Source organism: Xiphias gladius, chromosome 10 (genome assembly GCF_016859285.1).
Source record: "Xiphias gladius isolate SHS-SW01 ecotype Sanya breed wild chromosome 10, ASM1685928v1, whole genome shotgun sequence".
In the NCBI taxonomy this organism is placed as follows: Eukaryota; Metazoa; Chordata; class Actinopteri; order Istiophoriformes; family Xiphiidae; genus Xiphias; species Xiphias gladius.
Window position 1 is genome coordinate 19,796,441 of NC_053409.1, and position 25,922 is coordinate 19,822,362.

The 25,922-nt window shown below is 40.4% G+C and overlaps 1 protein-coding gene across 2 annotated transcripts; it reads right to left on the reverse strand.

Moving 5' to 3' along the window:
* Window positions 1-492: 492 nt before the first annotated feature.
* On the reverse strand, window positions 493-23,578 carry crip2 (cysteine-rich protein 2). 2 transcript variants are annotated; one of them, XM_040136473.1, is made up of 8 exons: window positions 23,430-23,578; window positions 9,611-9,705; window positions 5,168-5,225; window positions 4,345-4,470; window positions 3,179-3,247; window positions 2,964-3,058; window positions 2,330-2,387; window positions 493-2,044 (listed from the first exon to the last, which is right to left on the reverse strand). In XM_040136473.1, the coding sequence occupies exons 1-8, from the start codon at window positions 23,470-23,472 to the stop codon at window positions 1,977-1,979; spliced, it is 612 nt and encodes a 203-aa protein (XP_039992407.1). In that variant the 5' UTR covers window positions 23,473-23,578; the 3' UTR covers window positions 493-1,976. The 2 variants fall into 2 exon arrangements, with proteins under 2 accessions (XP_039992407.1, XP_039992406.1); XM_040136472.1 differs by having other exon boundaries at window positions 3,179-3,250.
* Window positions 23,579-25,922: the final 2,344 nt, after the last annotated feature.

Genomic DNA, 25,922 nt, shown 5'->3' on the forward strand with positions numbered 1-25,922 from the left:
AAATAGGGGGACCTGCCTTTTTTTTTTTTTTTTTCTTCCTGCATCATAAACCACACTGTGTTACAGTTCTGGCAGTTAAGACTGCCCCGAGACGAATGAGTTTACTTAACCCGGTGATTCATTCAGGGAAAGCATGCTGAGCGCACCTGCTCTGCTTTTGTAATGACGTTTGACATTCACTGCTTCATATGTTCACTTGTGTATTGTTGTAGCTTGGTGGTACAATTTGCACAAGGAGAGTGACGCGTTCATTGCTCCTGCTTTTGCTGTAACTGCTTCAAACAAGCCTCATTATTTGAAGTAGCTTGAGTGTGTGTGTGTGTGTGTGTGTGTGTGTGTGTGTGTGCGCACGTGCAGGAGATCAAACCAACAGTGAATACGGGACTATTGCTTGCAGAGAGAGATACACAATCTTCATTGTAGCTCAGTTGATCAATCCAGTTAGATCAAAGCAAATAAATGATAATGAGAGAACAAAACCACAAACTCACACCACATGTAATGTTTGTTTATTGAAATTAATCAACAGGAAGAGGAGGTCATAATCTGTCAAACAATCGTAGTAACACAGATGAAGAGTTTCTGAAATATTTAATCAAGGGATCAAAAGGACAAATGTAGCAGGGCTGATGTGCAGCGTTTCAGTTCTACAAACGGTGATCCCTGCAGCGTCTATAAAGCCCCACGATGTACAACAGGTAATAAGCAAACAAAGTAACAGTCATATAATAATACTAAATTGCACATTCTTACCGAATGACTTGTCTGCAGTGCCTCGTCTCGGTTTCTAGAAGCTAAACTACTGTTTCTGCTAATGGCAAAAAAATACAAAACTTCAAATAGCGCGTCATCTCTTGGATGATAATAACAGCAGGGTTATTTATTTGAAAATAACAATAAAAATCTTGATTGTAGAGAATTATACAGCTTACGTCACCTCATTTTACCTTCTTCATAATCAGTGTCACAAAGGGTAGTAGTACAATGGCTAATGAAATTTAAAGGACTTGAATTAAAGCAATAAATACATGTTTCTCCCCTGGCACAGCCCAACCTTCCCCAAACCTTCACCCACATTCTTCCTCGCTTTATAGTATAAAACAGTATAGTATAAAAAAACTGGGACAAAATGTTTAGCGCAACATATTTTATATTCCAGATTCAGCCATTAACCTGGCTAATATAGGCTCAAAAGGATACAGCCTCATGGATGTTTTGAAAATCATGTAACAGTCGCCTCAGAGATCCACTTTTGCATATTTTTTTTTATACAATATGTTCTGACCATTTTTCATCACTTTTTTTTTTTCTTCCACATAAGGAATGTTATAAAGCAGCCAACATACAGATTTAGTATTTTTTTAATTTTTTTTCTCATTATTGGCAACGTGCTCCTCCTGAGCACCACCTGTGCATGCAGCAGCCTCTGAGGTGAAAATCATCTGGTTGTAAGCACAATGCACCTTCCCCCACCTGAGATTCACTTTCCATCTCATTTTTTTTCCTTTTAAATTTTAGACATACATGTCAAAACCTCCTCACACTGTTCTCTTGGTGCAAAACTGACAGTTAAGACCTTAAGGTCTTACTGTAGTGACATTTAAAGTGGTGACATACATTTATAAATGTGTAAAAATGGCAAAACTGGTTACGATTATTTAACGAATCGAGTCAATCATGTGGGAATGCTGGATGTGGTTGTGCTGAGGAGTCTCCTGGAGTAAATATATACTATATATATAATATAATGTAATATATCACGTCAATATCATGTCTAGGCAGCATTTGTAATCAATGAATCATCTGATCTGGGGCTGCTGGGAGTGGATCAGCATAGAGGGGAAAAGAATCGGGAGCAGAAAGCTGGTCTTCTAAGGTATGAACACACAGGTGGGCAAGTGGAAAAAGGCTACAGATACTGTGGTTGATGGTCAGTGTTGTGTAGAGAGGAGGGATGAGGCTGAGGGGACAAAGGTTCAGGGCTGGGTAACTGCACTGGGCTCCTTGTCATAGATGTAGCTGCCCACACCACCAGTGTTCACGCCTGGAAGAACCAAAGGGACAACGGTGGGTGTCAGGGGTTGAGAGAGAGAGAGAGAGAGAGAGGGCAAGAGAAGGTACAACATGAGCAGGAGAGGCTGCGAAACATGTCCTGCAACGGTTATCCTCAGGCTCAAGAAGCTGCAGACAATGCTGTGATGAAATGACTGTTGAGTCACACTTATTTTGTGCAACGTATGCAGCTTGGATCAAGTGCTCAGACATACAACATTCTGTGTTCAAGTGTAGCTGATTAATTGGTGGGTTGACAGCACCCCCTAGCGGTTACCTTTGGGCCCAAAGAGAACAGCATAGCATGGTTTGTGGCAGTAGGGCTGGCCGTCATGCTGGAATAAAAAAAAGAATGGAAGCATTGACAAAATTACAGCATTATATTTCTGTTCCAAAGAAAGTAGAGGTACAAAAGTTATAAAAGCCTTTATTATAGTGGCCGCGTTATGGTCACTGAAGTATTCTGTAACCCTGTGAGAGGTGGTGACAGGCTGCAAATAATAAAACAAAGGGAATGTTTCTAACATAAATGCCACTGTATATGATTGGGTTTTTTTTTTCTCCACCTTCACCTTTTTTTATTAAATTAGGTGTTGATTTCCTCAAACGTGCCACATTTTCCTTCCGTTATCCCTTTTTTTTTTTTTTCACTGATCATTTCTTCTTTGTTTTCATTGTTTTGATTTAAAGAGAATCTACTTATATAATGTACATGTTTTCACAACCTGTCATTGCTAAAACATACCATTTCAAAGCAGACTGACAGAACTTACATTGTACAGGTATACCTAATAAAGTGGCCACCGAGTGTACTTCTGTCAGCACTTTTGTATTTGTCTGTTTTGACTCTTTCCATTTATTTCAACTGGTCGTCCCCCCCCCTCCTCCTCATAAATGCCTCTTTCTCTCACCTCTGCGTGGCTGCCAGCAGAAAGAGTCTTGCTGCACCTCTCACAGCGCAGACAGGGTCGATGCCAGTCCTTGCCCAGTGATGTCACCTTCTCAGCTATCGTGAAAAACAAACAAAACGCACCTGTGAGACACCCTAGCAACCACTTTGCAGGCTCACACCTATTACTGCACCTTTTTCCTCACCCGTGTTTCTTGGATGTGTGGAGCTACTTACCAAAATACACCTTCTTGTTGCATCGGGGACATAGGTTGGCCTCGCCAGAAAAAGTGGTGATGCTTCCAGCTGCTGACACATTATAAGCACACACATACACATTACAATACTGGAAAAGCTGTAGGTAGCGAAGGAAAACGGTTCCATAAATGACCACTAATGTTTCCAGTTAGGTGTGAAATCCCGTGTACTAATAATGTGGCGGAATAGAAAAAAAAAAATTGAGCCGGGTACTAAATAGCTTTTAGATGTTTCAAGATGGAATTTTTTAAAAAAAGGCTAATGTGTTCAATTTATATATTCTGGTTGCCAAGTTAAAACACTTCTCTCACTCCTTTTCACAGGAGCCAATTATGGCAGCCAAGGGATGTTTGATTACATGTAGCGCTGCGTTGGGAACTGCAGGTGGTGCCAAAAGGCGAAGGCTGGTTTTGTTTTGGTTTTATTGTCATAAAACATCCAGCACATGACACACTTTTCCCACATATTCACCAACAACAGACAAACTAAAGCGCACAGATTATAGCCAACGGAAAACACGGACATGCAGAAATGCAAACAAACTATAAACAGCATATAAAACAAAGTGTTTTTAAAAAAAAAAAAAAACTGAAGAGGCCACGTGCAGGTTTAATTATAGTATTTACAGTGTTACGCTTTATACAACTTGTACTAAAATACTAAAGTCATTAACCCATTTCTCTGCTTTCCTTTGGATTAATAAAATGTGTAATAGGTTTCAAAGATCTCATGTCATCTGGTAAACTGTTCCAAATTTTTGTCCAACACACTGAAAGAATTTAGCTCCAGTAAGGTTAGGGGAAAAAAAAATAAAATAGAGTTTTCTGGCTTCAACAACCAAGTGGTTGGAAAATGGCCACTAACTGAAAACTGCACAGCAGAAATTAATTCACCCAAAAAAACAAAAGTTAAAATGGTTTTGTTGCTGCTGATGTGGTATGTGCATCTGAGAAAATCCCCCACAAATCCCAGGAGACTTTCTGTATCAATAGTCTTATCATTGAGTCAGCAGCAGCCTGTTGAAAACACCCAAATCTCTATGAAAAAACACCTCCATCGAGCAGGTTTCTCACCTCAACACTTGCTGATAGAGCCACAGTGTAAGGCACATACCCTATGAATACATGCACACGTTTCCTGTTTACCTTTCGATGGTGCCTTTGGTGCGTACATTCGCTTCTCCTCAGCTTTGGGAGCTGAATCCACACCAGTGGGGTTGTTGTTGACTGGAGCGTCATACACATAAGAGCCTGCTCCACCAATGTTCACACCTAAAAATGACAGAAGACAGGATCCGGGGGGGGGGGGGGCAAAAAAAAAAATCAGTATTGAAATCAGCACTTTATCTGACTCTGCTGAAGACTAAAAACTCAAGGCTTTTTTTTTTTTCTAACAGAATAGATTGAGTACACAAATAAATGCAAAAGTAAAGTAATAAAGTAAAGATTTTCATTAATGAATAAAAAATGTGTGTACATCAGTAGCAGGTGTACCAGTCATTTAATATACAGACAAATAAATACATAAATAAATGTTGGAATAGATGAATAGATTAATGCAGATTTGAAAAATGCATAAATGTGTTTAAAATACTAAATGAATATTAATTTATTTACGTGGTATTTCAGGTTATGTGTTGTGGGGAGAATGTAAGCTGAATTTAATTTTAATCTTATTCTGCTTTTATGTTGTTGTTTGGACATCTTTAAGTATTTAATCATGGAATATAGTCTTATGTTTTTGTGGGTATTTATTATCTGTATTTGGTCATCGGTGTTAGCTGATTAGGATGGGAGTACTGTACAGTCCATGTCTTTATGGATGAATGAATTAAACCTTTTGAACCTTCACTTATTTGTTTATTGATGCATATCATTTTTAGTCCTTAACCTGACATACTGTATGTTATGTTTAAACAATGACAAATTACGAAGCACTGTTTGTTGAGTAAAATGACATGTACTTCACCTTTTGGCCCAAAGAGGGCAGCATAGCACGGCTTGTGGCAGTAGGGCCTTCCATCGTGCTGTGGGGGAGACAGAAAAACACCATGACAGACAGATAAAACCAACTCAAAAAACCTGTAATGAAGGGGGGAAAAAAATAATAAAAATCATGACGCAGATGAGAAAACTGAACCATGACATCCATGAGAAGTCATATTTTTTCACACATTTTTCTGACATCTTGTATTTGGTTTTGATCTTTTTTTTTTTTGGTGGAATGAAGAGATGGAGAAAATGTGTCCAAAAACGGAGACGTGCATTTTTTTTTTCCAAGGCTGCTTAATGATGTCACTGTCACAGGTTGCTTCAACACAAAATAATATCATGGGCTGTATCCAAGAAACGGGCCCGTGTTGATGAATTTATCGCCACACTTCAGTGCAGCCTACATGACCGTATGCCACTTGAAGGGGGGGCCAGTCTAAGACATAGATGGCCCGGTTACTGATGCATGCTGGGAATGTGACGGTCATTGCAGGAGCATGTGACCAGCTCGGGTAGGGGATCAGGGCTGGAAGCCAGAGCAGCCACTGGTCCAGAGCCCAATGCCCATAAATGAGAAGAACAAGGGACAAGGGGCACTTCTGCTTTGGCCAAATGAGCTCCTTTTCCTCAAAGGCGGTGCAGCAGTAAAAAGGACTGTTCTCTCACCTTTAATAATGCATAAACCGTGACAGGATCAGCTACTGTTAGAGCCGCCACGCACTCCTCTCACACGTCTCACACACAGGGTCTCATTGCCAGGTGTACGGAGTGGTCTATCAACAGCCTGCAATACAGTATCACTGTGGCTCTGGCTGCGAAGCATCAAGAAGCAGAGGGACCCTGAAAATGGATCATCCATCGCTGATGCACAGCCCACTCTCTTCCCTGCAGTTTACGTCCCACATCCTGAGTCTGAAATCTGTCGTCTCCATCTATTCTTCATTCTGCTCCCCTTTCCCTTCCACCTTTTGAACTCCGTGGCCAATTGTTTCAGCCATTACTCACTGCTTTGCTAGAATTCAAGACCAAAGTGAAGGTGGATTAACTTTGAAGCATTGGCTGTTTCCCCTTTGTTCTGCTTCTCACTTCCTTTATTTATTGGCTCATGGCAAGGTCTACATGTCTTAGCTGTTAGTAAATTTAGGAATAGGTTGGGCTTTTCAGAGATGTCAACATTTAGCATGTCTATCGTACTGTAAATGCTCTTCCATATTTTTTTTTTTGGCTTGTGACCTCTTAAAACAAAGCAAATATCTACTTGTGAACTAGCTCTATTTGGAAACTCCCATAGAGAAGTGCAGAGTGCCGACTGAGTGCTGGGTGGGAAAGTTAAACAGACATACATTTGCAAAACCAGCCAGTTGCTCCTCCGCACTAAAGTCTTTTCTCTCGTAAAACTGAAAAATAGGGTTTGAAGACACTTCAGATAAAGCATAAATCTCACCTTTCTAGTGCAATATCTTGTTCTCATTGTGGGCTGATTACTGCCCCCTGACAACAGAGGCGCCCTGATACTTTACGGTTGGTGAGAATTGCACTCGTAGTAGGTATTTTTACCCCTACGGCCACAAGAGAAAACAATGAGCCCATTCCACACTCGAAAACAAACGTTGAAAAGTGACACACAGGTGAGATTTATGCTTTATGGGTAGAGTTTTCGAACAGTATTTTCGATTTTGCAAGAGAAAGCCCTTTAAGGATGAGGACTAACTGATTGATTTTGAAAGACTTTTTTTTAAAGTCTGAAGAAGTATCCAAAGTATCCAGTATTTCACCAAAAAAAAGAAGCTTGAGAAAAGCTGGATCGTTCTGTTCCTGAAGAAACAAACAGTCTAAATATGATGATTATGAGGGAAGATTTTTAAGTTATGAGGAGCACATTTTTATATGATTTCTCAGCAAATTTATGGATTAACGCTTCAGAGTTCATTCTTGACCCCAGAAACAGCAGTTGACAAGCCAGTCTCACCTCAAGGTCCATTTATTAGCTGTTCTGGAGCTTTCAGTCATATCACATCTGCTTTATGAGCAGATGTGATGAATTTGGCCCAGTTGTCCTGGCCCTGGCTGTTTTTTATTCTGCTTCTCACTTCCTTCATTTATTGGCTCATGGCAAGGTCTACATGTCTTAGCTGTTGGTTATTTAAGGAATAGGTTGGACTTGGATCAATTATGGTTGCATAAATGTTCTCGTTTTGACTCAGAAAAGAAGGTATGCAAATTTTGTTACAAACTGTGCTAAACAGGTGCTACGGGTTAATACAGCCAGGATCATTTAGGGTCAACAGTGGAGACTTGTCACTTTGTCTTTTCCAGCCTGGCTCTCTGCCACCAGCCTCAGGAAGACCCCCCCCCCCCCGAAGAAGCAGCCATTACTGCTCTGAGGTTCTTAACCTTCTGCATACCAGGCCTAAAATGACATCAAACACCCTCCTAGACAATCCCACAGGTGCTTTATATGCTTTCCTTTTTTTTTTTTTTTTTTTTTTTCATATGTGATGTCTCTCTCCCTCACTCTGTTTCCATGACGATGATCGAGCATCGAGTTTTTCCTACTAAAGTCACGCTCGTAGCACGGCGCTGCAGCCCAGGGCAGGATTTGGATGCTGTCCATGGAGAGAGAGGATGGAGGCGGAGAAGAGGATAGTTGTGCAGAGAGCGCGCAGGCGTCAGAGCGATTGTGTGACTACATTACTGTAATCATGCAGAGATTAAAAAGTAGGAGCAGCATCCTTTGGGGTCTGCAGGGAAATTGCTTTTGTGTACAAAAGAGGCTGAGATCACATCCTCCTTGCACATAAAAAAAAAAGGCGGGAGACTCGGAAAAGTCCTTCAGTGATATTCACGCATGTAGAGAGAGAGAGAGAGAGAGAGTGGGAGAGAGAGAGAGAGAGAGAGAGAACGAATTGAATTGTTGGATGGGCCATGGAGGGCAAAATAAAAGGGGGAAAAAAAGAAAATCCCCAGGGTGAAGGTGTCAGCACTCATTTGGCGATCACAGTCTGGGGAATCTATGTTGAGATGTGATGCTCCAGTCTGATTATGTAACAGAAAGAGGAAAAAAGGATCTGAAAGCAACTCATCTGGCAGCACTAAGGGGGTTAAAATTCCCACAAGTACAAACCATATTGACAGGAAAAAGGGCACTCACTCAGCAATTTCCTGTACTAAACGCACATGGTCTGTGAAATGAAATAACCCACTGAAAAATGCTTAAATTTGAAAAGATATTCTCCCACTGTAATACTGCGCTTCCTCTCTGACACTAAACTACGGATATGGATTTTTAATTAAAAAATAATAATAGCAAAAATAATAATAAACTATCATTTTCCATAGGTTAAAACGCTCAAGGTTCTGAAAAAGCACAACATCTGCTGAACAGTTTACATTTTTCATTGAGGATTCACTGTAGATAAATGTCACTAAGTTAATATATAACCAGGCAGCACCGGCTTCCCCTTCTTAGATTTCACAGTAACAGTCAATGAACGATGGCGCAGTGTTTGTTGGCCTTAGACCCTGTGTTATCAGCCCTTCTGTACTGACATTTGTGTAGAAAAATAGAGCTTGAGTGAACACAGGGAAAAGTCTATGAAGTCAATTCAGAAGAGCATAACAGAAGCCATTTGGTGGACATTTTTAGCACCACTGAGTGCATACAATGTTGGCCTGAATGGCCTCAGAGGCAAGTTAACTCTTACCTCATTTAGTGCTGGTGACATTTTATTAGTTTGTTAGACGTTAGTCAGTCTCCAAGCACGTAGCTATACAGGCTAGGAGTCCATATCAATGCCCCAGTTGTGGAGTTAAAAGCCACATATTGTGGTTTTTCCTTTATTCCACCGTTTAATTACACTGTGAATGGAAAGATTGTTCTTCAATGAAAAAGACTGTTTGTTCAAAGTCAAAGTGGTTTTAAGCAAGAGGCTGGACCCTTTGGACATTCAATTTTGATCAAAAGATTATGACACATAGTGCTGAAGATCAAAAACTAATTGACAATTTGATTAATCATTTTAGTCAGTAGTTTCCACCCTTCAAAGAAAGCTTTGTCTTCTTGTAACGCCTTATGACAGAATGAATATGCTGCATTCCAGCGTCACTGTAGGTGGTCATTTTAACCAAAGATTTAAACTGTATTTGAATACTATGAGGTGCCTAAAGCTATAAAAGTATCTAGTAAAAGCAGACATTACAAAAAAAAAGTCAGAATAATGAACTTTTGTACTTTTATTTAGCAGGAATGTGATTTTCTGCTTTCCTGCTCTGTTAAAAAGAATACTCTTTATTCCACTATTCCATTAATCACTTTATAGAATAAACCATGCATCAATGGTTAGTTGCAGAACTAGAGAAGATAGGAATTAGTGTGACATGTATATAATTTCACTACTGTTACTAGTGCTGTCGTACGGACCTCAGCGTGGCCTCCAGCGTTAAGAAGCTTGTTGCAGCGGTCGCACTTGAGACACAACTTGTGCCAGTCTTTCCCCAGTGATGACACCTTTTCAGCTGCACATGAAAAACAAGGGACAGAGACAGAAGAATGGGGGTGAGTGCAAACATTCACATAAAGCAGCATTTATATACATTACTGTGAACAACAGCTTTTATTTTCTCCATCAGTTGTGTCGGGCTTTGTATGTGTCATAATGTGCCGTTCAATCACTCATCGCAGAGTGGAATGACACCCCCTCATTGCTTCACTCTCCTCAATAATGATTAGCCTGTGCACTGTATCTCAAGACTGCTGTGCCTCAGTGGAAATTCTGTCATTGCCAACTGAATGATTGTTTTCTGGGGGAAGGGCGGAGAGTGGGGGATACTGGGTATGCCTGTGTACTACACAGGATGCTGTCATGATGTCATTGCGGGACACACAGACATTGATGTGAGTCCCAGTCCAGCTGGAGCATCTAACCCAGATCCTTTGTGTTACCCCTCCAAACATACACATACCCGCCCCCCAGTTTACAGTATACCCCTCCTTCTGCAGACTGCCCCTCAACCCCATTTCCGTCTCCCTTTTCTCCAGTCTCCCAATATTGACTGCCCCTCCAGACAAGCTAAGGACCCTAACTATATCCTTTCCAAGAATACATTTCTGCTGCTTCCTCACAATGGGCCCTAAGGAGTCATGCAGGCAGCAGAGGAAACACCTTCTCTTATCAAGGCAGGGCACAAATAGCCGGATACCGGAGTCGGTTTCCTACATACCTTCGGTCAAAAATAAACACAAACATATGCACACACGTTCAGCATGTATGCAGACATGCAGACGATTGCTTCCTCCTTTTCTTCCTTTCTTTAGCTGCTTTCCTGCATGTACCATAACCTGTTAAAAGTAATGTCAAATTCCTTTCAGCATCATGTCAGGAAGCAAAATAAATGGACGTCAAAAACACGTCAGAAATTTGAGTCAGTTTCTGAACAGCATGGGGTGCAAAGAACTATCTTGTCAAAAAAAAAAAAAAACAAGAAAAAAATAAGAAACAAAACTGGAAGACAAAGTATAACTAAATATGGATGTCACAAAATGGATTCCATTTTTAAAAAGACCTTAGAACAATTATCACACTGGCCAACTTTCAGGAAGATACACAGATGCACCAGACCAGCAGACTTCTCAAAAAAATTAAACAAACAAGCAATACAGATAACCAAACTTGCATTAGCAGTAGCTAACATATTCAAACAGACTGAATTTTTGTAATGCGTCAGTACATTTGTTTCATCTTTGACTAAATTTACTTCTTTGGATAACAAAGTTAAATTGGATTTGATTTGCTGTGAACGACAACAATTATGTTGTGAGAATCATGTGGAAAAATGCTTCTCAGCAATGCTGTAGGAAACCCGATGAAGAGGTTTCTGTTCACTCACCAATCAGTCTCTCTGTCAGTTCTCGCTGTCAATTGTAGCACTGAGACAAATGCCCAACAACAAGACCCCGCAAAATAGCTGATGATGGGGTGCATTGTGAAGGGTGAAGGGTGGGGGCCTCCCATCAACACCTGAGAGCAGAGGAATGCTGACTTGGCCAAAACACACTGCCGGAAATGTTAAATCACTCTTAAAGATACTGTCAATCAGAGTAAAAAGCCTGTAATAAATCAATCTATAAATCAATAATCTGCTCTTAAATCAGAGGAGGGCCACAGATCCTGGAGTTTACAGTCACGAAATGCTGGCCATACTATCTGCCGAGGGAATTCACTGCTGTTGGCATCAGTGCTCAACAAACAGCACACCCCAAAGGATTTTTCAATGTCGTTGGTGACTTCAATCATGCAAATTTAAAGGCTCGCGAGAGGAAAAATACACTGGAACTTGGTAACATTTAGGTTTTTGCATCTGATGTAAGAGTGCTCACTCTTATCCTTAAGACTGTGCGGTGTTTGTATGTCTGTTATATGTTGCACTGAGGTCCATGAGGAACATTTTGTTTCCCTGTATGTATATCAAGCATATGTGGAAATGACAATAGAACTGAACCCGTTTGTCGCATGGGCTCTTAGCGCCGCAAAAACGTGGGTGACCTACACTCAGGGCTGAGCCTGAATGCATCCTGTGTTGACACAGATGGAGGACTGAAGCTGCTGATGATGCTGCTGCTCCTGCTGCTCAAGCTATGACTCCTGTGGTCTAGAACCCTTTCAGTGCTTCAAATTCGACTGCAATTCTCATTCAATACTTCACCATGCAAAAGAATTAACATTTCTGTTTGTGCAGGCAACCTTCAATGTAAATGAGCTGACTTAAATTGACTTTTGTAAAATTCACCTTGAGTTTATCTTAAATTAGAGAATCATCACAAATCTTCAAACTTCCTCAGTGGATGTTTAATAACAGTTTGAATGGAACCAGCAGGGGCTTAACCTGTCTGCTGTGAGTGTGAGTGTGTTTGATTTATTTCCTCCTAAATCTGAGGATAACCATATACTCCCTGACACGTCTACAGTGTTAAAAATAGGCTTCATAAATGGCCTAGAGGAGCCCTGCCCCTCCGTCCTCAATGTTGCGTATAGAGTGTGTGTGTATCTTTCATTGACTGACTCATGAACGCAGACACACCTCCAGACAGATTTGAAAAGTCTGCGTATGAATGGAAACAAACGTCAGAGCTTCACCAGTACGTCCTCATTCCTCTGTATATGAAAGTGTCAGTGTGTGTAGTAGCAAAGTCCACAGTTTAACAACTCCCTCTTTTAAAGGGCAGTTGTTATTGTAAGAGGGGTGAGCCTGTCTGTCTGTATTATGTGTTGTGGGAGTTATGGAGTGGGGGAGGTGGAGGGTATCTGCATTTGGCCCAGATGTTTATACCCCCAGCTCTGATCCAACCACTATGCTTATTATCCTTCATATAGCCCCGACTGCTAAAATAAATCCAGAAAATATGCAATTGGGTTTACATTATACATGGATACCAAATAGAAAAAAATCTAAATGAAAAAAATAAAAATTAACTAATGACCGCACCAGTGGATTGATAGACAGTCAGCTCTTGGAATCCCAAATTAGTACACGTGTGGGCACAAATGAAGTGACTGAAATACCACCACATCTTCCTCTACCTCGTTACAGCAACGACATGAGGGTAAATGCGCCCACATGTGTAAACAAACAAGCTCCTGTTCACAGGGAAGACTCTCCGGAAATTCACGTTTACATTGTCAACATCAGTGAGGATGTGCCAAATCCTTCTAGCCAAGCTGTTTTCTCTCACAACTGACTGCAATTTGCCTCAGTCAAAAGCAAAAAACAAAGGATTCCTCCTGTGTTTTTATGTAAACAGTGGACCTGCTTTGAAACATCACTGTTGAAGAGTTTTAGTACATCTCACCTGAAATTCTTGTTTTTACTATGAATTTACTATAGACATATACATATATATACTGTATATGAAATAAAGTAGTTCCAATAATTCAGAGTTTCCTGCTGGGTATAATAGCGGAGTTGGGCAACCTGAAACAAAGCCCATATTTAGTAAATTATTACAAAAATGAACCTTCAGGAAAAAAGAGCAGATGCACTTCTTCTCACAGCAAATGCCATATATTTATTCAGTGCGGTTGCTGTTTAGGCCGCAATCTACATACTAAATTGATTGCTTACCTCCTTGTGTAATCATTGGGCCTCATGCAAGAACATTTTCGTATTCGTACTGTCTTTTTTCAGTGAAGTTTGATCATTAGCATAATAAATGCCCCTAAAATTGCTATTAAAGGTTCCTATTCTGCTCCGTTTGTGGGCAAGTTTCATTCACAAAAATGATACCAAAGAGTAATACTTAGTGAGAAATAAGCCAAGATAATGATGTTATGGTGAACAGAAAATTAATTTTAAGTTAAAAATAAAAAGTTTGTCCTATATTTCTTTGTAGTTAATTTCATTTTCGTATTTTTTCTCTTCCAAATTCATTCAGATTAAGGCATTATGATTTCAGGTTTTTTGCCTTGTGGAGAAAGGCATACAGAGAAAGTCTGTACGTGACTCATACCACAGGTCTGGACAACTTGTAAATTTAATTTCTACTTGAGAGAAAATTCTAAGTAGGAGAAAATTGGTGAATGCGACAAATTTCCATAAAGCACTCACATGTGCCACTGAAGAACAACTCTGTTGGTGTTCTTGCACAAGGCCCAATGGCCTTGGCCAAACCCTATAATTGCATTCCGTTCTGAATAAATATAAACACACTAAATATGGAGGTGCTGAAGAACTGACAAACCTTTCTGAATCCCATGGATAAGGTTCATCCACGGGACTTGAAGGATTTCAATTAGATTTTTTGTTTTTGTTTTGGAATAACTGTATAAAGGTACTACTGTATATTAGGGGTACTACAGCTTAAAAAAAATCTGCATGGGTTTCAAGGCCCCTGAAAACCTGTTTTCTGAATCAGCTTCTTATTATGAGTGATTTGTTCCCATGTGAATACACAATTTTCTGCCAAGGTTAGAACAGTTTTGTTTATTTCTGTATTTGTGTTTTTGTCCGTGCCCATTTCACTGGAAATGGGCAGGACTCGTGGATAAAGGCAAAACATTCACATAGTTCTGAGCACCAATCAGGATTTATATATTTAGATGTTTAGATATTTGAGCCCGAATCTGAAGACAGTTGTACAGTTGTTTGCACATATTGCCAAATCAAATCAGATAAAACCACACCCACACATTCCTGAGTTGATTAGTTCAGTTTCTGACTGTTAAACTCTTATTAAATAATGACTGAGGATGTTTTCTCTCAAAGTTAAGCTTTAACTGTGCTCATATAGAAATTAATATTTATTGTTATAGAGAAATTCTTAGATTTGAAACCGCATAAACTCTGATGGCTGTTTCTTAAGAGATGTTCCAAACATAAATTGTACCGTAGAAAATTTACTTTATCTTAAATTATTCAATCTTCACATTTGTTATCTGTTATCTGTTTCACAGTGATGCCATAGTTACATTGTGCCACATTTTGCATCTAAAAAATTGTGAATTAAAGTGAATGTAGTTTAGTCATTATTCATGTGAATTACTGACTGACAGAGAGATGATGTCACAGCAGGAACATTGAGCTCAACAAGATAAATTAAAACGGAGTGACAGTCAGAGGTCATCACCATAACCATATGATACCTGCACCACTGTAAGCTGCTTAACTTTATTTGTAAATTCCGCGTCTAAGCTCTTCAGTCTGCAGTCGAGTTCTCTGATTGTACCGTCAATATGGCTTAAATCACTAAAACAGCCTGCTGCTGACTCCTCACACTGATTTAGCCTCAGTGTTTACGATTGCTTAGTTTCACTAATGTTACTGAACATTAATCCGTGTAAAGGAGGCAAAATTGGACATACTTGAAAGTGTGTTTGTTATTATGAAGAGTTTCTGTGTGCGTAAGCCACATACATTTCCTTATAAGATGTGATCTTAGCAAGCAGCAACAGAACTCTAATATCATGTAGAAATGGGTGCTAAAAACTGTGCACTCCACCCATCTCAACACAGTTAAGTTGATTTGGAGCCAGGAAATTACCAAACCGGCTAAACTGTAAAAAAATTGACTTGATGCCCAACGAAAATGGCATTACGTTAGCACTACTACTGGATTTGCACGGGCATGAGGGGCAACTTCTAAAATAAACACAATACTTTGTGTCATTCAAAAGTCAAAGCATGAGTAAGTGATTTAGGAGCTTTTATGTCACTAACTGGAAAAAACATGGAAATTGTGATTGGCTCATGTTTCAGATTTCATATGGTAAGACATATTTACACTTTACATAGCTATAATGCATTTAATAGCTGCAAAGGTAAAGATATACAGTACTTTGAACATCTGTAACAGAACTGTTACTGATGAGAAAGTACTTAGTCATATTTTATTTTGAATAATTTAGCTTTTTCTACTGTTAAGTATGACATACTATCCATGGTATGAGTCTGTAAGACATGAGGTTTTTTTTAAGAGCCAAAGCAGTAGATTCCAATAGGGAAGCCAAGGTCTCTCATGAAAGAGAAATCATTCATTAAGGCTAACTTTTTTTCCTCGGAAATTGGAGCCATAAGGCATCTAATGCAAACGGTAAAAACAGCAATTCAACCTCAAAAAGATCCAGCATCTTTGAAAACAAATTACTCGTGATACTTCCGAGGTTAAGAGAATCCATTCTGCCTCCAAAGACAGAGGGACATCTGAGAACTTCAAGCAGGCTATGATTCGATTTATTTTGTTTGTTCTGTTACGTGATGCACTTACACTTCAGACAGTAATGAGAGTGAAACCAATTACGACAGAGACAGAGCCCCACGGCCTGTAAAGGGGGCAGGCCTGCAGCAAATGGTCTACAAACACACTGCAATTGGACAGAACAATATGCAACAGACCTTTAATAAGAGGTCTTCAGAGGGAAAACATTATTGACCCATTTCTCCAGATGACTCAATAACCGTTGCTTAATTGACAACAGTGACAGGACGGCGGCACCCAAACACCAGAGCAGACGATGGACTGAGTTTCAGGGAAGTTTGTCCTCTGTCTTACAAAAAGTCATAACCAATAAACAACCACTAGCACAAGTTTCTGAACAAAATTTATGCAGTTGAACTCCCAGAATGCAGCACAGCAGGGGGTTGGGCTCTGAAATCTCACGTGGGTGCACGCTTAACGCTCCATAATTTGATCAGGGTGAGACGGAGGGGAAATCTAATGTGTTTGACAAAGGGGACGACAACACTGCCGCTGCTTGGCGTGCTGCAGGAGCTCCAAGTCACCAACAAGACAAAATCAGCAGCAACTGTAAAGGCTCCTGTTTCTGGATGTTCAACAGTTTGAAGAGGAGCGTACACAGATGTAACACACTTTAATTGAGCATGAGGGGACATATGATCGTCGAAGGACCCACCGCAGTTTATAACTATATTCTCAATCAGTTTGTCACAGATGAGACTGATGTTAAGTCAGTGTATTTTAAACAGACATCAAGTCACTGGATTAGGAGCATTTTTGCGCCAACTTAGCTCAAGCGTCTTCATAATGTTCATGATGTAACCCATGTTATTGTAAATATTTCTAAATCTCGCTTGGCTAGATTCCGTTCTGTTGCACCCTCTAGTAATGCGGACCCATCTGTTCGTTTATGAGTGTGTCCATAACACACTCATAAACGCACACATGCACACCGCCTTCTCACCATCCTGTTTCTCATTCCCTTCATCCATCAGTGATGGCTGAGTCCACGTGGCTGTTTTGCTTTTGTCACAGCAGTGTGATAACTGCACGTCCTAATAAACACCGTACACCTGACTCACTGACTGACTGACTTACTGACTGACTGGAGGCCCAAAAGGCAAAGCAGGAGTCAAACATGGGAGGTACATTTAGTGAAAAACCCAGTTCATATCTCAAGAGAAATGCAAGAAAGGAAAAAACAAGCCGCCTGTGTTTCCTTCTCTGCATCCTCTTACCATTCTGCTCTCTGGAGTACAAATACCCTCAAGGACTTGTGACCTTTTGCTTAACTTAGAGACAATGGCCATTCAGTCGGACACACAGGGGTATTCGACCTCACCAAGGGAAGTGACTTTGAAGGAATTTTCAGCTGAGGTATAAGCCGTGCATTTGACAAACTCATTCATCACTTACTTAACCGCATATTTTATTGAGCATCATCATGTCATCATCACATTTTTATTTAATAAATTCCTTTAGCTGCGACTACCAATTATGTTCTTGACGAACTGATGTATCTTTTTGTCTAGAAAATGTCAGAAAGTAGTGAAAAGTACCTTTTATTACTTCTGAAGTTATGTAAATGTCTTGTTGTTTTGTCTGATCAACAGTCCAAAATCCAAAGATACCGTATTTACAATTATATAAAACAAAGAAAAGGACCAAATCCTCACATTGGAAAAGCTAGAAACAGATTATGTTTGGCCATATTTTTGTCAACTGACTAATCATTTCAGCACTATTGTACAGTAACGGTATGAAGCGTAAGCTTTAACATAATTGCATGAGATTAATAGTCAATCCATACTTGATAGACTGTTGAGAATATTTTAAAAACTTGTGAAATTTGTGAAAAGGAAGTTTCGGAGTTTTAAAACACAATCCTCTGTTAGATCTGTCTAAACTAAAAGTGGGTTGAGCCTGGCAGCGGTGTGTTGTCGAACATGAAAATTGATTTGTTCAGGGTCAGTGTGTGCGTGCAACTCCCTGTGGTGCTCATACTGACTGTGCAGGGTGGAGACCGATGCTAAAGAGCCTCTAGGAAACGTGGATTTGGATCCGTCTCTCCCCGCGGCTGATGCAACCCTGTGGCAAAAGTTAGCTCTGGAGGTCGTCTGTCGCCTCAGCTGAGGCGAGGTTTCCTCCCAAGGTTTTCTCTCTACCCCTAACCCCCTCCTTCCCTCTATGAATAAAAGAGGCCGACCTTGTGAATCCTGCTGGCTGACGTAAATGGGCTGCAGTTAACTCGCATCCTGTCTGCGCTGGTCAGAGGAGCCGCAGGCAAAGTGTTACTCCACATTCCCTGCCGCTGTGACTTGTTGACCGACCCTAAGCCCCTGAGCCTGCTTACCCCACACCACATCTCTCCTCTAACCAGTGAGGACATGGTGTCCCAGCTACAGGGACTTCAAAAAGATGTCTTCAAAGGAGGAAGCAGGCCTATATCAGTAGAATTGCACCTTCAGATCTAGCCTATAGTAATTGGATAATCAGCCCTTGAGGAGTAGACATCATATGACAGAGGCATAAAACATAGCAGTGCTTAAATTCCTTTGAGTGAAATCATCTGAGTCTTGTAAAGTGGTGTAATAAAATTGACTGTGTCTACATAATAGCATGGTGCAGTGGAGTATTTCCCTTCGAAAGAGTTGACAAAAAGAAACCTCAAAGCTAAAGAGTTTAAGTCATAATTCTTTAGCGATTAAAGATTTCAGACCTGCTGATTTGGCAACACCTGAGGTGGTAATGGTATGAGCTTTTTAACAATACAGAGTAACATCAAAATGACACTTGTATTAACCACTTTGGGTAGCAAACTCGCCTTGAGCCGCTACTGTCAGAGACACAACAAAAGAAGTGTATCTGTTTACAGCACACTCAAACAAACCATGCGCTGTCACGCTGTTTTAATAAAGAGGAAGACGACTAAAGAACACATAGTCTAAAATGGTAAGACTGAGCACTAATAACGACCTAACGAAATCAAATGTTGTCTGTCGCATCACGTGAAATGCAGGCGTGTACTGGCTTTGGTTTTCGCATCCAGTACGTGCATGCATTTTTTTCCGTGAATCTCTTGTGCATGGGTAAGGCCTTTCTCTTTTTATTCAAAATTTGAGCAACTGTTCAAAAATTAAATACTCGATCTGTAATTATTTGTTTCAGTTCACAATTTTCCTCCATTCTTCCTCCATTTTCCTCCTGTATTTCTATGTTTTTGAAATCACAAAACCAGAGGATACGCGCTAATTTTACGCCTAATTTAAATAATAAATAAAACATTTAAACTTCCATGGCCTCATCTTTGCCACAGTTTGCACCCCGGGTGAATTTGTGTCTGTACATCGGCTTTAAATTGACTTTACATTTGATCTCTGAATTTGTGTAGTTATGTAACTTTACTCTCGCTCAAAAATCTCAAACATAGCAGAAAATGTCACAGACGGATACAAAGCTAAAAGATTAATATTGTGAATTGTACGCTGCATCCTAGCCAACTGCAATTTACAACTATCTGACATCTACACTCTAGCTCGTGCAAATGGTTTGCTCCTGCACCTTCGGTGTGACCATATTCTAATGGTGAATCTGTTTTTTTTCTTTCTTTTTTTTTTTAAACAAAACCTTTGTTCTATTACTGTCTCATCTTTTTCTGATTTTTCTGATTCTATAATTGAATTTACTGTTTTATCCAATACACTTTTCGTAAGAACTTCAAAGGCCAATCTTCAGCCTTTATTGGAAGCGTGACTAGCTTGATGCATAGCTGTATAACTACAGAAGACTACATTATAAAGAGGCAATTACAGAATGAAAATACACTGAACTGTTAGTGCTGAAAAAATACCAGCCATAAATAATATCAAAAATGTGGCCTTTAAACAATAAAAATGTTAAGGGTTATAACTTTAGAGTAACTGTACACAGACAACTTTGTTCCTCTGTGCTGTTATGTAAGGAAGGTGGAATGGTTTCACCTGTGTGTGTGTGGGTTGGGGGGGGGGGTCCAGCTTAATGTTATACCCATTAGGGGATCATATTTGTGCCTCAAAAAGGATGAAAAAAAGGGCCCTCATTGACTGGCGCACAGTAGTTGGCAGGTTATGCAATGGCACTGAACAGGAGGCAACGACTCAAGAAATTATGTTACATAACTGACGAGGCACATTCACACAGCCTGCTGGGCAGCCAAGTGGAAAACAGGGTACTCTAGTGTTGACAAAAAAAAAAAAAGAGGGGAAAGAAAAAAGGGCATTGTGATGATGTTTGGGGTAAAAGCGGAATAAAAATTAAAAAGAAGTGTGTGGGAAACACTGCACCACTCCGTATCATCAGGCGGAGAGGACGAAGGTATTCTCCCTCGCCGGAGCGACAAACATGCACAGAGACAGAAAGAGCCTTGTGTGAATGGAGATGTCGTTTCTCATTATAATGCATGAGGCACTTTGAGAGTCTCCGTTTAAATAAAGGCGAGCCATCTCACCCCATTTCCCCCAGTCCTTGTAGTTAAAAAAAATCAGGGGAGGAGGAATTCAGGGCCTGAGGCAACACCATGTGACTGAAGAAGAGGAAAGACAGCCAAAGTGAGAGGAATCGGTGAATGAAAGAGAAACTCACAGCAGTGCACCCTTAGTTCCCATTAAGTTCTCGTTTATTCACTTAGCTGCACAAAGATGCATTGCGCCCATTTGTCATGAACAAGAGTTGGATCGCACAGCTGAATTTGGGTCTGGAGTTGGGCGATTTAGTGAGCCATGCTGTGTTGTGTCCTGCATGGACTCTCTCACACGCTAAAAATGTATTTCCACTGGGCCTGTTCACATGTCAGTGAACAGTCCCTGGTGTAATATAAGCATCTCTGTACCACAGGAGCTAACAGATGCAAGGTTACAATGTGAACCCTGGGAATTTGAATTCAACCCTACAATTGAGATGTTCACAGTACCAGCGACAAGTGAACGTTTCCTTTTTTTCTTTGGTTGCCGTTTATTTGGGTTTCTGAAAATAACTTTGCAACACTTTAGACATTTCAAAGTCTGAGGGGATTGAAGCAACAGTCAACATTTGCCTTTAATGGCCATGGAATTGAAACGTCACCACTGTAAAACAGCTGCCCATTAAAGAAACAGATGGAAAATAATGAAAACAAAAAAGTTTCCATCCCAGACTGTGGCTTACCGCTGCCATTTGAGGATGTTTTTTTTTTGCAGGAGTAAATACGGAGAGTCAAGTGTTGAACGTATCGCCTGTAAAATCCAATATTGGGCAACACCAGCTGGGGGACCAGGTGGGTAACTACAGGGTGGGCCAATCACTGCTCTATATAGCACGCCATGAACCAACACCACAAGAAGGAAAAATGGGAGCTAAATGGGATGGGAAATAGACAATTTTCTTTATCAATAACACATGTCCTGGGGTAGATCACAAGCAGGGTATTCATGTCTGTTTTCTATCTTTAACTGTTCTGCAGACCCGAAATTTCACCTCAGCACTGGATTTCTTGCGTCTCTAGAGAGTCAAGTGGCCGAGGAGGAGGATTTATGTAGGTGGAGCAGCTGAGCTCATTCTACAATATCTGAAATTCATCACTGACATCATGCTGATGCTTCAGGCTGTGGGCAGCAGCACAGGCTGAACCTTTCTCCCTCCCTGATCTCTCCCATGTCTTGTCATAGGCTTCCCTGCCTCCCTTGCAATGACAGAAACTTTAATATTGTCATCAACACCTGCCCTAACTTTTTTACATCCTCCCTGATTTGACATGTGCAGTCAATTCCACCCATGCCGGCTTCCAGTAGCAGTTCATCATCACCCTCCTCATCTTTACAGTCAAAGCAGCCCAAGGCGCTCTCCACCCAAAAAGACACACCCCAACCAAAAATAACACCACTAGGCTGGATTTCAGTATGTTACATAAAAAAAATAACATACATCACTGAGGAGCTGTGACTCACTCACTGCAGCGAATTAAGGCTACAGAGGAAGTGAATACTCATACTTGCATAAAATCTGTATTTGAGGAAAATATATCTTATTTGTACGGATATTATTCCATGCCAGTGACTCTTGGGACCCACAGGATGAGCAGCAGCTGTGATGTTCGCTGCCACTCCTGTTACGTAAGAGGACTTCCATCCACTCACATAATTGATTTTGACCCCGGTGACAGCTCTGATGTGTGCTGTGAAGTGTTGAAACGATCTGCACCAAGGAACAGATTTATTTGTTCCCAGCATGTGGTCAAACATAATCACACGATTTTTCAAGGTTCAACAGGACAGAAGCATGTTCCCTAAAAGACACTGAACAGGGTGCATGTCATGTGCAGCCTTCAGATTCAAAAGCAGCAATGGAAGTTTTCGTTTAATATCACAGTCTAAGCTCCTTTAATTTTTTGCTTTGCTCTTGTACATTTTTTTCCACTGTAAAAGTCTGTTTTAGGAGATATATGATGCCATCTTCCTCACTGTAACTAGATGTGAGTCAAAGCTCTTTGCCCAAGTGGGTGTTTTGTTTACCCACCTTTGTTTACAAGGATGCAAAAGATGCGTGTTTACAGGTTTTCATCCCACTGCATGATGTTGCTGTGCTCCTCTGTGAGTGGGCAATCTCAGCATATGGCATTTCTGCACTCTTGGCAATGTCTTCCAGCAGCAACCCTCCAAAGCCAACTGCCAGGCTTGGATGTTTACCAAACACAACAAATTAAAAATGGCACAGATCGGTGTCAAAATAAGATTAATCATTCATCCAGTTTTGTGAAGACAGTGCAGAAGGGGCATGTTTTTCTCTCGCATTAGATAAAAGGATTTTATAGGTTTTAAAAGGTGTATATTTGTTTAAATGTTTGATCATATGGATTTGTTTACATTGATTGACTCTCCAGCTTTTGGTTCTACCAAAGTTTTGTCTCTGTGAATGATTTACATTGCCAACAACTATTTCCCTCAAACAATACCTAATCTAAAAGAAATGCTGTGAACTTTACTTTATGTGAGAAACTCATGTGGAAAGTGTAGGAAGGGTCTGTATTTTTTCCCACCACTGGACAGAAAAAAGACTAAAGCAATATTGAGCTTTATGGATTAAATATTAGGCTACAGTCAAACATACACCACAAAAAATACTTTTAATATTCTACTGTGCTCTACTGAGATATTGTTCAAAAGGCACAAATAGCCAAAGTGTATGTAACCATTCAGAACTTCATTTGAAAAGTAGGCATTTTTAGTTAATATACATTTTAAAACTTAATTCTAGTTGCGTGAAAGGTATATTTTTTTCAATTAATGGGCATTAACTACTTTATATCCGATTAGAAGCACTATTCATTGCATTTGCAAATTAAATAACTATAGCATTACAAAAAAAAAAAAAATGTAAAAGAAGTTGCCCCAAAAAGATCGATTGCCCTGTCAGGAGAATCTTTTGGCTAGCGCGCAGGATCACCATCATCAGCCGAAACTAATTTCAACAGCCAGGACAAAATATAGCGGGCATCACTTACCGAAATACACCGTCTTGTCACACTTGGGACATTTTGAAGCCATGTTGGGATGATGTGCGGCGAGTGAAAGTGATCTGTTTTTGTTTGTTTGTTTGAGCGGCGACCAATCTCTCTTCGTCCTCTGGCTCCTCTCTCCCACAGCAAGTGTCCCGCTCCACTCTCAGGCGCGGGGAGCATCTATTCAGTCAACGGCTGCTCATTAGCATAGCCCCTCCCCCACCGCGCCTCCTCATGTCTACTTCAGGTGTTGTGGGAAATGTCGAAACGTAACGGCTAATGGCGACACAAAAAACTGAATTAAAAAAAAAGACTCAATAACTGTTCACTTCTCTTTGATTTGATTCTCTTTTGCTCTATTAATGTTGGAACGTCAGTTAACCGCGTTTACTCTTCTTTCTGCCTCCCAAGCACATTTTTATTGTGACTATTCCTCAAACTACTAGCAAATAAACTAGCGAAGATACATTAGCTCTCTAGCAAAGCATTGAGCTAGCTATAAATATTCACCTAGCTTCCTGTTTTATTTGATGATGAGCAAAAGGCTAGAACTCAGAAATTAAATTTTCTTTTTTACTGAATCTTTGAGGCAGCTTTTTGTATCTAAGTTTGTTTTGTGAAAAAACAGCCACACGGTCCATTTAATTTTCATCTGAACATGCAGTATCCATGGCTAAGGAACTAGCCAAAATACAATTTAATTCGTCATAAAGCTTCAAACAAACTGCTTGTCAAATTATTGAACAGCTTCTGAAACCATCTCTCTACAATTTTACAATGTCCTGGAATTGGGACGGGGACGGGGATGGGGGGCTGTAACCTTCATATTTGTAACTTTCCCAAACCGACAATATGACTTTAAGCAACAGTTGGCCAGGTTTGCAGAGTTACGAAAATATGCAGAAATTTAACTTCTCAATCATACTGTCTCTGCTCATTCTTCACACAATTATCTCTATCACTTTTCATGTGTGCAACAAGGCGTAACATCATGAATGCTTTTGAGGAGATACTGTCCACAAGTGTATGCTGTTATGCCCTTTTGGAGTTGTTTTGCAGCTCTCTCTGACCACACGCTTCTTCCGCCTTCGAGCGTGGTCATTTGGACTACCTTATTAACACCTGTAGACATAGTTGGATTACATGTTGTACGACCGAATTAGTTTCAAGCATAGAATCTTCATAGCTGTATTCTAAGTTGCAAGTCTTACGAGCAGCACTTAAAGACAGCATTTCTTTTTCTTCTTCTGCGGATTCCACAGTCACTCCAGGGCCAGGCGGGAAAGCTTGGGAGCAAGTGCTGGGGCAGTCCACAGGGACACACGCACTCCCATTTCCCTTTTCCCCTTTTCCGCAAGAGGAGTAGGCAGTGTTTGGTTGAATCACAATGCACCCTTTCAGAGTGAGTGACTCGTAGGAATTTGTTAGGCAAAGGAAGACGCAGAAACATTGCTCGGGCAGATCAGCTTTCCCTTGAGGAGGGTTGCTGGCTTCATGACACATTAGGCCCACTGAGGGGAGACGGGCAGAGCAGAAAAAACAGCTTCTGAATTTCTCACAATCCAGGATGACATGTGGTTGTTGGATTCACATATGATGACTAAATAAAAGACTGGCCATTATCAGTTCTTCCAGCAGTGTCTGTCTCTTTCCACTTGGACCTCCCGAGAGGGACTGAGTTCATCTCTTTCACACATCGGTGCTGTCTGGGCTGTCTGCCTTGTGATACAGTGCAGGTCCTGGTCCACGAACGGACGCTGATATTTCCCACATCTGCGTCCCGGCTGATTAGCACCCGTCAGCATGCCTGTAACCAGTTCCTCTTTATCTCAGAGTTCATTGTTTTGAAAAGAACCTAGTCTTAACGGTCAGTTGGAGACTCAACGGCCTCTTAAGGAAAGAAAAACTGTACAGTGGGCAGATTCTGGGGCATTCCTAATCAGTTACAGTCATGGCCAGATTAACCTCCTTGGGCACCTCAGGAAAAAAATTTGTTTTTGGGCCCTATTAGCAACAATATTGATAACCAATTAATAGTTTTATTTTTGCCAAATCCACTGGCATTAGTTTCTTAAATGTGAATATTTGATGCTGAATAGGTTCAATTGGGCTTCAGGGAATAATGATGGGTCAGTCAATCAGTTATTAACGAAAATAATTGTCAGACGTATTGATAATGTAAATAATTGTTTGCTTACTCTTCTCCTATGATGGAATAATACTACCTTGCTCAAGGTTTTCTGTGTTTTAATTACTTGACAAACAGAAAAAAAATTGAAGCCAATTGATAAAATACACCTTTAAAATAAAGGAACTCAACATAAACTAAAAAAATTTAGGTCATAAAACTAGATTTTAATGCAGAGCCCCTCTACAAAACCATGGCCACAAGATGGAGGATGGAGGAAATGTCCAATTTCTGAAAAATTTACATTTAATCAAATTATATAATAATATGGAGAGAGCGTTGGGCTTTTTGGGCATCCTTGGGCACTT